This window comes from Tetrao urogallus, assembly GCF_951394365.1.
Source record: "Tetrao urogallus genome assembly, chromosome: 23".
Lineage (NCBI taxonomy): Eukaryota > Metazoa > Chordata > Aves > Galliformes > Phasianidae > Tetrao > Tetrao urogallus.
This window is the reverse complement of record NC_136836.1, coordinates 2,033,197-2,049,287: the sequence shown is the minus strand read 5'-3', so window position 1 is coordinate 2,049,287 and position 16,091 is coordinate 2,033,197. Positions and strand designations below refer to the sequence as shown.

Sequence of the window (16,091 nt, the reverse complement as noted above, 5' to 3'; positions counted from 1 at the left end):
CATTCTATAACCCCTGCTCTAGGTTTGCATTTTATTCAGGAATTTAACATCCCTTCTGCAAATGCATGAATGCAGGCAACACTGCTCTGTGTCAGGTCACACAGCAGCTCTGGAGGAAGTCACCAGCTTACACTGCTTACGGACAACTCAAAGATCCCTGCTGGGACTAAGTTCCACTAAAGGCAAACCCCAGACTGCACTGCCATGCTGCTCAGCAGTGTGATGGGAGAAGGAGGAGGTGGTGGTAATGGTTTAAGGAGACGGCTGCTCCTGCCCCTGCCAGTTTGTCCTACTCTGTGCATAGTGCGATACAGTGCAGTCATTCATCAGAGAAAGTTCAGGACCAAGGAAACTAGGTTCCCTTTCAGCCAAACAATTAGAGGAAGGAGAGGCAGTTCTGTTTTAGCTGGGCCGGCACTGGACTTGCCCCTCTGAGCTGTCTTCATCATCTGAGCCTCCAGCCCCACCACTGGTCAGTCCTGTAATCCGGTACCCCATGTTCAGCAACATCACCTCCAGAGGGTCTGCATTCATTCGTCTCTGGTTAGCTTGGGAAGCACCTTCCATGTCTACAACCACACGGCCATTAAGGGTTTCGCTCTGCAAGACAGGAAGGGAGAGAACTCAGCAAGGCAGGGATAGGACCAAAGAGGGGCTGCTACAGCTGCTGCAACCACCAGCAGATCCCAGCAGGAAAGATCGGGTCTGCGTTACCTCTCACGTCACCAAGACTGTCCTTCCCTGCAGCTCTTACCTCTGGCCGGGGATTCCACAGCCGTACCACTGGGTCAATGCCGCTGGTGGCCAGGAAGCAGTAACTGGGATGAGGCTGGAGACAATTCACAATCGACTCGTCTCCCTGCAGCACTCTGACGAGGTTGGTGGTTTCTTTCTCCCAGATGAAGAAGGAGCCGTCATCCGACCCACTGACAATGTACTGTGCATTGCTAGGGCGAAAGGAGCAGAACTGGAGATCACGGCTCTGAGCCAAAGCTAGCCCCCAGCAGACACGAGGATCCCAGCTGGCTTTTATAATCACTAGGCTGCTACCCTGGTGCCTAAGGATCCAGATAAAGTTTTCTGTGTTGGTTCCCTCCATCCCCAGGATTCGTGTTTTCAATCCTAGAATGGCTTTTCTGAAACAAAAGCCCAACTGAGGCCTCTGTGGATCTGCTCCTGTACCCATTACTCATGCAGCCACACAAGGATGGGAGCTCGTCACCTTTCCCAACCCCGCAAACCAGGGCCAGTGCCACTTTATGAACAGTGGCTCAGGCCTGGCACGAGGCTTTATCTGACGGACGAGAACATTCTGCTGCTGCTCCTACGCTTGTCCTGCATCCCTATAATGCTCTGCCAACGTACCTGCCAAAGAAATTGGCCTCTTTGATGTCTGTGGTAGTGTTACAGTGGCCACAGTATCGGAATTTGTAGTCGTAGCTGCGCTCCCTCAGCACCATCTCATCCTCTGAGATGGAATCCTTGCGGCCTGTGGCTCTCAGCCGAATGGGGCCACCCCCTTTCTTGTCCTCAGCTGGAAGAAGAACAGATTTCCCTCATCACAACCTGGGGAGGAACACATTCTGCACAACAGAAAGCATCCAGGGACAGCTTGACAATTTTATCAGGGAGAAGGGCTTAGAGCACAAGCTTCCTCCCATATTATCTCCTAGATACAAAAGACTGCCGCGCACCGTCCTCTTGCTTAAGAGCAAACCAGGACCAGACACAAGGAAAAAACAGTTTTTGTGCACAGTAAGCATCTCTCAAAACCTGGAGCTTTACTTCACAGGGGCAGGTGAAGAAAACCCCTTGTCAGTTCACTAGATCTTACAGTCACCTTGAAGAACAGCAGCACTCACCATTATCACTTTTGGAGAAGAGGGCTGCGTTGATGTCTCTGTCCAATGCGTCGCAGGCACTGCTGTGTGCTTGTTCTGGGAACTTCCCTTTAAAGTCATCCAGACACTCCAGCGCTTCCGCCACGTACTTGAGTTCAAAGAGACAGCGAGCAAGACGGAAATGGGCCTTCAGGTGGCACGGATTCAAGGATATGGCCTTCAGGCAGTCCCTCAAAGCGTCGTAATGGTCCCCATCCCTGAAGAAAAGGGAAGGGTGGATTAGATAGCCAGGTAGAAACAGCTACATCCCCCGCTGCCGCTTCCCAGCACTCGCTTCGCTCCAAAGCTTGCTGTTCCCAGCTCTCTGCAGGCAGACACACCACAAGCCCACATGTTAATGGCATTTCTGTGTCCCAGGGGCACCGTCTGACCGAGGCCGGCTTCTTGAAGGCACCTCCACGCGTACGCAGGCAGCCCTGCAATTACCACACAGGCAAGGCTGGCAAGCCTTGACCTGCCATTTTAAATCCGGCAGAGCAGAGCTCACTGCTACAGCACACTTAGGGAAGTCCTTTGAAGATGGAGGATGCTCGAGCCCTCTGGCCAAGCAGAGGCAAGGTCTCTCCTGCATGGTGAGCGGGGCTGCTCGGAGCACAGCAGCTCACGCGTGCCCCTTTGTGGACGCTCAGCGTGGCAACACATTTATTTTGCCTGCCCACAGCCACTCACAGCCCTTGGGGAGGAACCATAGAACCACCACGTCCTGGTGGTTTGTATCTAAAGCAGCAGCCTTTTCTCCACTTTTATGGGGAAAAAACCAACAAAAACCCAAAAATCTTGAAGTATGGGAAATAAGTATGGCAGCAGATTGGTACTGGAACTAAATTTTTATGTCCCATTTGCTGTTACTGGTGACCGTGCCTATTTCCCAAAATTCCAGGGTGGCAGGAGTACCAGGCACCTCTGCTGGTGCTCTGGAAGCAGGAGAGACATGACAAGGCTTGCGTGCTGGTTCTCAATTCAGATTAATAAAGGCTGGGATATCTGGGTGGGCGCTGGCCACCAACTACAGTTCACATATACAGTACCAAAGGTGAAGCACCTCGTCCATAAAACCTGCAGCAGAGCAGAAAAAACTTCTTGAGGTCTGTGTCTACCTTTGCAGTACTGTGTGCGCAGCCAGGAGACCAAAGGCACAGCATCACACTGGTTTTATTCTAATAAAGACAGAATGGAGTTTACCTGTCGAGATGACAGATGGGCATCTCGCATTCGCAGAGCTGCTGGGGCCATTCACTGCCCCACCACCCTCCAAAACCCCTCAGACTGAACGACAGCCACAGACAGCCCAACAAACTGCTGAAAGCAATCTACAGAGTGATGCAGCTGGCTCCTATGAACAAGCTTTTGAAGGACAGCCTTGGAAGTGCTGTAGAATATGCAGAGCATCTTAAGGAAGGTGAACAAGGAAAGGTCAGGAAGTCAGAGCTTCCTTTTCCTGGATCTCTCTGCTACTCAGAATGAGACAAAAGCAAGACCTGCAGTGATCTGCAGGGGGGCCTATGGCTATTCCTGCTCTGGACATGAAGAACACCCTAGAGATTTGGGGTTGTCCAGCGTGGGTCACATTCCAACTGCTTCACTCTTCTCAGTGACATCCCAGCCTTCCTCTGCCATTTACCAGTAGCTGCTTCTAGCAGAAAAACACATCTCTGCACCTGAGAAGGTATCAGCTCAGCACTATTTGCATTCTAATCACTGCACACCACAGAAACCCTCTGTGAATACATTTTCACATCATCCTGCTACTGAAAACTGTAGCAAGCAGTAGCTGACAAGCAGAAAGGTTCAGATCTGCCAACAAACTTTGGGAAAAAAAGCCACCTGTAAGAAAAACATCATTCACTGAGATCAGCACCAAGCTTCTGCCTTCCATCCCTGAATTCCAACCTACTGTTGTTCTCCCTAAGAACATGGAGGTCTTTTTGAGGCATATCCCAAATCTCTGCTACTGCAAACCAGCCGGCAGGCCAGTAACCAACAGGCGCAACAACTGCTGGCTGCTCTTCATCTTGGCAAGAAGATGGGAAAATTCAAACCAGGGACTTCCTCCTCACAAAGCAAATGTAGACGAAGGACCCCAGTTATTTTAAGCCACGCTACTCAGTCCTACTCTGCTCAAGGGGACAGATATTAAAATAACTCAGCTGTACCTTGCAGATGCAGCCCTGGCTATTGGTCAGAAAGGACACTGCCCACTGCAGAGGCTAACAACGTGTTTGACAACAGTTGAGACAGAACCTCTCCCAGACTCTGAGGCACCACCACCACCTTGCCTAATCCCTCAGGGAGGTCTGCTTCCAGCTGAGAGGAACACGGGTTAGCTGGGGTAACGTGGGAACCACCACTGGTGCCTCCAACTCCTGGGTCAAGCAGCAACCAGAGCAACTCCAGGCAGTCCTACAACAATCTGATATCACGACATATTATAGTATAAAGTAACCATTACCTCATCTGCTGAGAGCAAGTTCACAGACATACTCTAACGCAGCACAGAGCTATCAAAAGAAACTCCAACGCCCTGGGAGACATTCACAGTGCTGCTGCTCAGAAGTGGATTTTTGGTTTCCTTTCAAACAGGAAAGGAACAGAACATTACTCACCATACCAGGGGGCAAAATGACGAGCTGCTTCCAGGTGTGCTTACCTGCACAGTGTCTGTGGCCACGATTTCTCCAGCACACACTGCTGTACAATCTCCTTGTTCTGTGCCAGAAGCAAAGCACTTAAGGCTGGCTCCAACAACCATAAGGCATAAGGAGGCCTGGTGCTTCCAGCAGACAGCATGGCATTCGTGGCACTTGGAAGTCAAACAGCAGCACTGCCTGCAACACTAAGCTCTGACACTCCACGCTCTGCTTACTCACCACTTGCGCTTCATGTAGGCAGCAGCTCTGTTTCCATACAGCATGGCATTGTTGGGGGCCTTCTGAACTGCTTTGCTGTACAGCTGGATGGCTTGAGTCCACAGCTGGCAAGCAAAGGCCTCGTTGGCTTGCTGCTTGATTCTCTCCAGGTATGGAGGCAACTCCACCTGGGGACTGAAGGGAAAGGAGGAAAGTAGTGCAGGTAAGTCTCACTCGTTAACACTCCGGCCAGGTTAAATATCGGCAGTGTTTTGTTCTAGCTCAGCAGGTGCCAGCAAGCATTACCTCAAACTGGAAGTTTCACAGACCCTGCACCCAAATAACCTGAGCTCAGGAAAAAGGCTTCGTTTTGGCCATCACTTGAGAGTTTGCAGTTTTTCTTCATATACAGAAATACACCCAAAATTTAACGGTGGGCACTTCAAGTGTCTCATTCTCCAGACTCCACAGACACATCTTTGCTTTGACTGCTTTATATATACACACACATATCCCAACTTCCTTCAGCAGTGTATAACAGATTGCAAATTCAAAAGGAAACCAAGCATGCGAGTTCGCAGGGCTGCACAAGGGCCAGGCTCGGCAAACCAGAACGAGCATCTCTGGTGCTGTAGTGGAGGGGCCATCTAGAGGAAGCAAGCTGAAAGCACTCCAAGTGACTCTGCTGGAACCTAGACGATCCATATATGGTATCATGCGACTGTGTCTTGACTTTTAACCACATCTCATCTGCTGGAGGAAAAGCAGTCAGCAAGATGTGCTGTATGTCTGCTTCTGCTTCATCCCAACTGCGCTTTGCTCTTACGGGGCAAAAAAACCAGCAGGAACGGTGAGGAGGAGGAATGCTCCCTCTATTCTTAGCTCACTGCAAGAGTGAAAGCACCACTGCCATTATTGCAAGGAAATGTTCAGCGTCAGTTTGCAACAAGTTGGTGCCACAAAATATAAACCAGCCAAGGGAAGCAAAGCTCTTTCAGCCTGACTCCCATATATCTGACCACAGTTCCTGTCAGTCGGGAAGTAAAATTGCTCAGGACAACTAAGCACACCTTGCTTTAAGGCTCCAAAAGGCATTTTTTAGTTTTGTCTGCAGTAATTCTTCACAACAGGTGATGAATTCTAACAGACCACGCTTCTCCTAGAATGCCACCGTCTGATTTGACTCCTGTTCATTGCCTGTACCCCAGGAGCAAATACAGCCCTAAGGCAGAGACCACCTGACAATCAAGTCAACACAGCCAGTGGGTTTGCACTTCACACCTTCTTAGCAGCACCAACCCTGCAAAAAGGAAGAGGATGTGACCAAAGCCTCCTGCTTTCCTTCAGGTAGATCTATTGCCTCACCTCACATGTGCTCTTCCTTCTGACAGGCGGAAGCCATTGCTGTGGAGATGGATGCCATTCGACACACCATTGGTAGAGGTTTTTCCATTCTGCACTTCTAAAGGTTAGGGGAAAAAAAAAAAGGACACAAACGTGCTGTGCATCGATGCAGATTATACAGACCAATCCCTGAAATTCTGGGTTTTACTTTACAGCACAGCTGAACCAATACCACAGCATCATTCAGGGCAGAACAAAACAGACTTCTTTGATTCCACACTTCCATAGTCCAGCCCTGTCTTCTGGCGCTTGGGTTTGATTTGTCTGCTTATATGTACCACAAAATCTCAACAGAAGCAGAGCAAAGAAGATGAATGGAACTACTGGGAAAGTCCAGTGAGGGAGTTCCAGACACTTTTCTCTCCTTCCTCACCCTACTGCTCAGGGAACACCCTCAAGCTGAAGCAATCCTCTGGGTGTCATCCAGATCACTTGCCATTGCGATAGCAAATACTCAAGTTTTATACACTGCAATCTGTGCTGCAGCTGGGAGTGCTCTGCAGCCACTCCAGAGGCTGGGAAACTGAGGACAGTGTCCAACTGCTCAGCTGTAGAGCTCAGAGCTTTCAGTGTGCAGACATCATGAAGGACAGGTGCTGCCTTTCCACAGTCCTTACCTGAACTTTCTGTACCCAGAAGGGTGGAGCGTTTGCTGAAACTGTACCACTACAAACCTGTTCAAACTTCTTCCTGCCATGTAAAGCATGACCTCATTGGATACCAGAGTACAGATCACCTGCAGGCATTCAGGACAGAAGAACAGCAGGCAGGGCATCTCTTTGCTACCAGGATGTGAGTGCTAGATTAAGGCCCAAGGCGAGCTGAGTACACAGACTGAACTCTGAGAGCAGAGCTGGGCAGGGAACACTCCCTGATAAGAGAAGTCCTGTGCCCCAGGGACAGAGCACTAGGCATTCACTGCATGGTGCCTGCAGGATCTGTGTACCAACAGGCCCTGTAAGAAACAGGGCCAGCAATAAAAAGGCTCTTGGATTTACTTATTTGTCAAGTAAATGGCTTTTTGAATCAACTAGCTTACCAGCAGGAGGGAGATTAATGCCAGGCCAGATTCTTAGACCAGGAAAGAGATTGCTCTGTCTCCTTGCTAATGGGTGCTTAAAGGGATAACGGCTGCATTCTACATTTTATATAAAATAAAATAAAAACATTGCACCACTTTTTTTTTTAATGTCTGTCTACATAAAAAGTTTTTCCCCCTTATTTAAAGGCAAGGCACTAGGACTTAATCACTCTACAAAGTCTGCTTTATCCCTTAGGTACAGCTTTAAGCGTTCTCTTTAGTTCACACATGCAAACAATTCTCAACAGCTCATTTCTCCCCTCCAGACACACGTTTCCACAGAATTTTGTCACCATGTGTAAGAGTTTTAGAACTCAGAGCACGAGCTGCAATGCAGAAATAGCCCAGCAACAGCTATGCCCTACTTCCTTTCCTTCCTGCCTGCCCGGATGGGGGCTGCACCCTGAAGAGAGTCGTGTAGAACATGGTTTCACTCTGCCTTCCACTTAATTGATGCCAGCATCACACTTACCCCCTGAAGTATGGCATTTCTTTGGGAGGAGGAAAGTGTATGGCCGCTGTTTGTATGTGAGATCAAACAAATAGACCTAAGAAAAGAAGAAAGAAGTTGACAACAAAAAGTCAGTGATACACAGGATACACTCAAAGGACAGAAATGAAACAAAGCTGGATGGCTCCACATTGGTGTTAGTAATATTTCCCGTTGTCTATCCTGTTTACAGACAGGTGCACGTAAAATAATGGCAGTACCAGTGTCTTGTTGCATTCCAGCACTGGATTCATAAAGGACACCTCTGAGAAACAGGAGCCTTGTCTTCCTCATAAGGTTTAAACCAATCGATTCAAAAAGTTTAAACACCAAGAAGATATTTTAACCATTTAATTAACACAGTGATCATAAATAATGGCAGGTAAGAAGCAGCCCACTAGAGCTTGGGTCAGTGGCGACCCAACAAACACAACTGTACGTGAAGCTTCCTGCCAAACTCTTGCCCACTTCTTACCTGCTCCCCTCCCATGTTGACTAAGAGCTCGGTGCCATCAGGACTGAAGGTGACATACGTAGCCACAAGAACCCTCAGCCTGTTGTTGTAGTCTGGAAGCTTCACTGGAAGGTGTCCTGCAGAGGGAAGAGGTCCACAGGACTGGAGTAACTCAGAACTGTTTGTCCTACACCAGCCCTGTGCTTTTACAGGAGGTTGTTAGGAGAGCAAAAGCACAAAGCACACGCACCAAGCGATCTCCCATTTCCTGCCACTGCCTGCTGAATCCTCCCACCACTCACCCAGCCGCTCAGATGTATGGAGCTGCCTTTTCATGTGCTGCACGTGTTATTTCTGCAGGGCTATTTCCACGTGAAGGAAGACCAGATTACAGCCAGCTTGCTAACTGAAGGCCGCAGAACGCAGCACATCCTGGCTTTATGGATTCACTAAGGACTCAGCTTCTGTGATTTGTGACCAGCCGCAAACAAACACCTCCATTTCTGACTGTCTAATCAGGTTTCCTTAATAAAGCTCTCAGCACAATCAGGCCAAGGCTCCTAAATATTCAGCTCACACAAGGGTTCTTTTGCTTCAGACAGCAGATGTGTTGCATGACCAATTCAGGGGACCTACGAAATCCTCCAGTGGGACTCATCAGAAGCGAGGCTGTCAACATTGGTCTGCTGGATGTGTTGGTCTAAGATATTAATAAAAAAAACAACCACCACCTACAGACATTTTGGGAAACAATCACAAGCAATGAGCACTGGAGAAGAATGCCATCTACACTGCCCAGACAATGCATTCCTGACTCCTCAGCTGCTGGATGAAGACAAGCCACTTCTGTGCCAGGAAGATTTTGAGCAGCACCCTTGCTGGAACCGGTTCCAGAAGGATGTCTAGACTCCTCAGGTTATCCAGGCCTTGACTTTGCAATAAAACTGACAAAAAGACATTGAAGACATTTATGCTAGACAAAGAGAAAGGCCAGCTCACCAACACACATTGCTGCCAAGTCAGGGAAGGCAGGCCGGTAGCACAAGCAAGAATTCACAGCACAGAAGCAAAATAAGCCACAATTCTGTAGAACATCCCTCTATTAGAGAAGCACTCTTCCAAGCAGTGGTTTCTCATGTGATGGGCAGAAGTCAGGCCTTAATCTAAAGCCCATCAGTCTCTCCCAGTACACACATCCCAGTACCTGCCACGTAGTACTGCGCTGCGCCATCCGGGAGGGGCTTCTGCCGGTCACAGAACGTGTGCACCCCAGCTGAAGGACACTGCTTCATGCTTTTCCTGGCCAGAAAGAAGACCATTCTTACCATCACAGCACTCAAGCTGGAAGCCTGAGCTCTGCTGACACTGCCTGTTCATACATAAGCAGAAGCCCTCACACCTGTGCAATCCCAGACCTGCCTCACACCACCCCATGAACTCGCTTGGATGAAAAAGACTCCGGGTGACTTTTCTGAGTAGAACAGCACAGTGAGACTAGCCAGTGACAGACCACTGCTCCTCCTCCTCCCCACCAAAGCCTTGCACAGATTTCTGTACCACTCACGTCTGCCAAGAAGGACCACAAAGGCCAGCTGCTGTTACCTGTGGTTGTGGATCATCCGTATGTCATAGAGCCGCACAAAGGGGCCACTTGCCCCTACTGCTAGGTAGTTGTTATCCTGGGGGTTGACCGTGAGGCATTTGGCTTCCACCAGCTGCCCACAGTATTCTGTCAGGTCGATCAGGACTTCTGAACGCTTGCTGTTCTCTCGCAGATCATACTGCCTGCAAAGGGAGGAGAGAGTCAGGCCACCCATGTCACCAGAGAATGGCAACAGCAGGAAGAGGAGTGTAGCTTTCCACCAAGCTGAAGGCCACTCAAATCACCACAGTGGTGTTGTTATCTGCCTTCCTCCCTTCCATTCGATACAGCCATTCCTTCCTTGGGCTCACTTTCAGAGGAGGAAAACAGATCAGCTGGGTAGCATCTTTATCAAATGCATCTGCATTTCAAGACGATTCCTTTCAGTTGCAGGGAAGAGAGATGAGCTGGAGCTCACAGTATTGAGACTGTCTGTCTTTCAATTTATGCCTAGTACCTACTGCAATGGATGGCTATCCGTTTCATTTCAGGGCAGAATGACTTCAGTACCTGATTAGCCCATCTTCTGCTGCGCTCCAGAAGGTGTTGGGCCACATGGGAGCTGTGGCAATCCGCTTAACTCTGTTGGTGTGATCTCCAAACATGTGGATGGTCTCCTTGACAGTCAAGTCATGGACGTGCACCTTGGAATCTGCAGCTCCTGTGATGAGGATCCGATCCCCCGAATGCGGCAAGAACTGGGGAAGACAGCTGTGACATTCACACTACATTCACACACGCTGCTACGCACTTTCAAGAGTCCCCACTGACAGCAGCACGCAAAAAGGTTTCTTCATCACATATCTTTAGCTCCTGATTAGCTACAACCATTCCCTCTGACTGTACAGAGAGAAGGAGCCGAGTTCAGGAGCTGCATGAACTGAGAGCATAAACTGAGCAGCACAGGTAACAGATGTAATGCCATTTTCCTCATGTTAGAGTTATTAAATGACTGGGGACAGGGGAATGGATTGCTTGCATTAAAGTGCTTCCAGCAGCTTCTAAGGCGCTACCCTCTTGCTCCCCTGGTTGCCCATTCTCTTACCAACCCAGTCCTCCTTATCACAATGACACACCTTGACAGAAAAGATGTTTGCAGTATGTCCTGTGTGCATAGAAAGTAGTTTCTTGTGGTGCAGAGGATCCCATACAATGGTATGCTGGTCATCTGAGCCAGAGGCCAACAAGCTGAAAGAAAGAGAAAAGAAGTGTGCATGTCATATTCTCCTGTCCTGAGCTGTGATCAATTCCTAAGACTGGTTCAAGCACAGGCAGTCATTAAGCTAATTCAGGTCAGAGGAACCCCTCTTCCTCTCTCTTTTCACAGCTATGTTTTCTTTATGCTTCCCACATACCAGCCAGCTCAGGAAACTAAACCAGCCAAACAGCAATTCCACTGAAAATAAAGCAAGGCTGGTTTTTATCTTCATTTAGCATCCAAACCCAGCTCACCACAGGTTCAGATGTCACAGCAGAAACACCAGGAGCATTTGGTCAGCAACAAAACACAGGACCTCCATTTCCATTATCAGCCTGGCTGCATTAAGTGCTCCTGCATGCAGCACGCCCAAACTGAAGGCAAGCTGAATGCAGGACTTTGGATGTGCCCAAGCAGTCCCAAGGCAGGGCTCACTCAGTGACTCACAGGCTGCTTTTTCAGCACAGGGTGTGGCAGCCGTATTACAAAGCACCTCTATCTTTGCCTCATACATCTACCTCTGGTGAAGCAAAAGAATCTGACATCTGCACCCTCAGCTGTTTTAATACGTATTTCCTTGGAGCCAGAGCTCTCACAAGTACATGAAATTGCCACTGGTAAGTAATTTTGAAGACTATCAGACAGAGGCTTGGGTTTTATAAGAGGCATGTCAGGAAATATAGGCTCTTCCTTCCATCCAGTTCTTTCTCATGCAGATACTCTTTATTTGACTCAGTTGACTGAAATGCTTGGTGTTCTCTAAAAGTGCAGGGAGGGGCAAATGCTCGGCCTCCTCTCCTGGTGTATCTGCACCCAGCAGCAGCCCTTAACAGCATGGGGAAGGGGGTAGGGAAATGTCACTTCTCACCAGCTGGGCAAATCCTAAAGATCCATTCCAATCCACAAAACCACTGAAGAGAAGAGAAGCAGCCTCCAATCTCCCCATTGTAGTCCCACCACCTCCCTGACTCACCGGACGCTTCCAATAACATACAGATACAGCTACCAAATTCAGCTTCTTTGATGTGAGAGCTCTACTACACAAAAAAACTTGGAGTCTGAGCCTTCACCCCCTTTATCAGCAATGGGAAGCAGATGCTTATGATTACATGACCTACATCCAACTCTTGGGAGAACCCAGGCTGTCAGATCCCCCACAACAAGCTGCATACTTACTCTCCTTTTTCGTTCCATTCTAGACAGTTGACACATCCAGAGTGACCCTGAGCAAGGAAAGGGAAGACGGAATTAAACTTCAGAGCTGCTCTAAGACAACACACAACTTCTTCCAATACACCCAGCTTTCTATTCCAGCCCTGCTGAATCTGCTGAATCTGCAACCCCACGCTGAATCCACATGGCAGATCAGCACCTCTGGAAAAGACAGACTTGCTACAAGCAGCTGGAGCAGAAAAGGCAAAATGAAACAAAAGAAACAACAACCCAGCATTGAATATAATGGCAGATCAGCCTCAGAGGCCACTGATGATATCCTGCTGTATGCACAGAAAGGTGACTTGGCTTCCACAGCCCTTGGCTAGGCTGACAAATTACATGTACAGATTCTCTGGGATTGCAAGGAAAATGCATTTCTGATAACTCTCTTAGAAGCACCTTGCTGCTGGGTGACTGTATCGTACATCTTCAGCCAAATTAGCTCACAACTGCAACAGGAAAAACTCAGAGAGCACTGAGCAGCATTTGAGATCAAAGCTGTGGTTGAAAAGGGAGATAGGAATTCTTTCCTCCCCCAGATCAAGACAACCCTGAAGTTTGTGTCAGGTTGCAAACCTATTCTTAAGACAACACTATGCTTCAGCATTACAGCTGAATATCTCGAGCAGCTGACAGCTGCCCACTCCACACACCACCGCTGGGGTTCTGCTGATGCACACCAGCTAAAGGCTCTTGCAGATGCGTTAGGTAATGCAGAAAGCTCACACAGGATCTCACAGAGCCATTCCTGGTTTTAACACAGTTCAGGGCACTAAGCAGTCAGCATCCCTCTCTCATACAAGAGAGAATTCCAGCTGTGCTTTCTCTAGTAAATTGAACAAGTAGCTCTGTTTGCTCCCTGAATGCTGCCCACTTACCTGCAGTTCTGCTTCCAGGCCCAGGCGCCGGATGAACGGGTCGGTGACGTGGTAGTGCCTCTCAAAGCCCAGTGCACCCCGCTCCTGCACGGAGCACAGAAGGGTTACATTGATTACAGCAAGCAAAACATGCATCTTTATTATTATTATTATTATTTAATTTATGAGAAAAGATTCAAGAACAGTACAAATCAATTTGGGACCCTGCCAGGCATTGGGGTGCCCGTGGCACTGGGGCACATCCTGTGGTAGGAAGACATCACTCACATCAGCAGGCAGGTCGTTTGTGATGCTTGCACCTGGAGTGGTTTGAAATGATGGCTACTTAATTACCAGGCAGCCAAGATGAGGATTGAAGGTGCCCACACCAAGGCAAAGCTGAACACTTCTGCCAGAAATGGAAGATAAAGAGGTTGCCCATCTCAAACGCTTGGCAACTATTCCACAACCAATGGACTCCTGAGTCCACAGCACTGGATTATTGTTGCTGAGAAGTCTGGCAGCACACAGGATCTGTCCTGAAGTACAAAACGTCGCTTTGCAACCTGAGTCAAGGCCTTGTGACCTCAGCAGTTCCACATCATCCTCACAAGTCTACCACCACCAATGGGAAATGTACTGGGCAATGTCACAGGACAGCACTGAGGTGGTTATTTCATCAGAAATGGGGCAGGAGCTCAAGCTGCAGCACCACAGCACGGCCTGCTCTACCGGGAAGAGAACAGCTGCCACAGAACTGCGTCAGTGCAAATGAAGGTGAAGAAAAGCAGGACAGTTGTTTCCCCTGCGATCTCCCAGAGTTCACAGACGCGTTAGCAGATGGCTTCAGTGAAAGAAGGCTGACAGCAGAGAAAAGGGAAGGCAAGTCATATTTCGGATGGAACACCTACCACTGAGGAGAGCCTCTCTGCCAGCACCCAACTCAGCCCCGGTCCCCCCCAGTGACACGCTGCAGTCAGTGAAGACGACCTGAATCTCTGTCATCTCCATCTACAGGTGACAACACTGATGTCAGTTTGTACTCATGGTGCTGGGAACACGTCAGCAGTTGCAGAGTGGACACAAAGAACGAGTGTGATACGTGGCAGCTCTGAGATCACTGTTAATCATGAACTCCATCACTGCCCCAACATGGAGACAGGCATAAGGATACTGGAAACAAACAAACTAACTCACACGGGCTTTGCAGTAACTTCCATGACAAACTTCAAACCCTGAGATGTATTTTTAAGGGAAGCATTCCCAAAACACTCCCAGGTCCAGAGCGAGGTGCTGCAGTTATAATTGCCTTGCTGCTGCAACCTCAGGAGCTTTGTGAGCTCTGTGCAGTCGGATATTGCTTTTTCTGCAAGGAACTGTCAGACTTAGCAACCTTCCCAAGGTCACACATGAAAGTCTTTCAGAGCAGTCGGTGTGAAGAAGTCCCAGGCTAACACAGAACCATCCCCTCCTCGTTAGGCAGCACAATATATCTTTGCACGTGGATTAAATCACAGGCTTGTCGTGCAAAGTTTGGGACCAAACTGCACAGTGAAGTGGGGGATGCAAGCTCCCGGTGCCTCGTTCCAGTCACCAGCAGTCCATTTTCATGAATGCTGATTACCAGAAAAGCTGCAAACGCTTTAAGGCCTCCCAGTCTAAGCAATAATTGCCTATTGTGTCTGCTGTAGCTGGTCCTTTCACGTTAGGACATATTTCACTAATGCAGCCATCAGATGACTGATCTGACCACAGCTGAAGTTTTTTCCTACACATAGGAAGCAAAAACACCACTTCTTTAAAGGAAAAGAAAGGCAGCAAGCAAAGGAGACAGAGATGGAGAGATCATTAGCCTCACTACAGACAGAAAATACCTTTGATGGCAACATCACACAAAAAGAACACAAAGAAGCAGGCAAAAAACCCATGAGGGAAGCTAGCTCAGGGTCCTTTGTGTTGCCCAAACACAAGTAGCCAGGTCTCTGTCTTCAGTGCTGCACTCTAAAGGAACTGATCTGCTGATGTTGAGCCAGCTCGGTGTGTTCCTTCTAGGGAGAACCATATCCTTGTGATGCCATTCTGTGCCCCAGCGCCTCATTAAGCAGGATGACAGGCCCTGTATGTTTGTTCTGCTAAGCTCCTTATGCAGCTTAGCAATATGCAAGTAGCAGAGATCCCTTCAGAGGTGAAGGCAACACGGGCGCCTCACAGCCCAGCAGCAGTGCTGACTGCTGAGCGCTCTGCACCCAGCGCGAGGAAGGCAGCTCACACACCTTGATCTGCCTGTGGATGATGTCTCGAGTTATGTTTGCTTTCGCCATCCTCTTGCAGTGGGGTGGATGAGGAGAAGCTACTGGAAGAGCCGCTGTGCAGCCGAGCATGCCAACAGAGCAGAGATCCACACCACGGGCATCTAATTACCTGCAGGACAAAACAGGGAGGGAATAAAGACAGGCAGACAAACGTAGCAGGTCGCTTGTACACAACAACAGACAGCATCAGGCGCTTCCTTGCCCTCCCTCAAGCCAGCAGTGGCCAAGAACTGAATGCAGGCTGCTGGAGAAACTCAAGGATGGGGAGAAGCAACACAGGGCTGAGGAACAGCCAATCCAGGAGCCCCCTCTCTGGACTGCAAGCACAACTCCAGCCTAGAAAAGCCACACTGCTCCGCCTGCAAAGACCCTGCGTGTCCACACCAGTGCTGCTCCACAGCCTCTCCCGCTTCTGTCCGATTTCACTCCTCTCATTACACCACAAACACACAAAGCACTGACATTTCTGGCAACCTCCCCTCTCTCATTTGCCCTATTCGATCACAGTAACTATTCTGTTGCAAATAATCAAACATAAGCGCTCCTTAGAAGCCCTAACAGCTCATCATCAGGTGACACAACCACAGAACACCCCATCGCACCAGCAATAGAAAAAGGGGGATCTTTTTAAATGGTGTTGCTGGGAGAAATTCGAGGCTCCCACCCCGTTTTGCCCTACATAAGCCAAGGG

The 16,091-nt window shown here is 49.0% G+C and overlaps 1 protein-coding gene across 2 annotated transcripts; it reads right to left on the bottom strand.

The window, feature by feature from the left end:
- Window positions 1-402: 402 nt before the first annotated feature.
- On the bottom strand, window positions 403-15,469 carry WDTC1 (WD and tetratricopeptide repeats 1; the record flags this gene model as incomplete). 2 transcript variants are annotated; one of them, XM_079546074.1, is made up of 15 exons in its annotated part: window positions 403-600; window positions 755-947; window positions 1,366-1,534; window positions 1,863-2,098; window positions 4,769-4,942; window positions 6,113-6,209; window positions 7,705-7,780; window positions 8,198-8,313; window positions 9,381-9,475; window positions 9,779-9,961; window positions 10,329-10,516; window positions 10,895-11,006; window positions 12,193-12,239; window positions 13,110-13,193; window positions 15,362-15,469. In XM_079546074.1, the coding sequence occupies 15 exons, from the start codon at window positions 15,467-15,469 to the stop codon at window positions 403-405; spliced, it is 2,076 nt and encodes a 691-aa protein (XP_079402200.1). The 2 variants fall into 2 exon arrangements, with proteins under 2 accessions (XP_079402200.1, XP_079402201.1); XM_079546075.1 differs by having other exon boundaries at window positions 6,113-6,206; window positions 15,362-15,409.
- Between the last annotated feature and the right edge of the window lie 622 nt (window positions 15,470-16,091).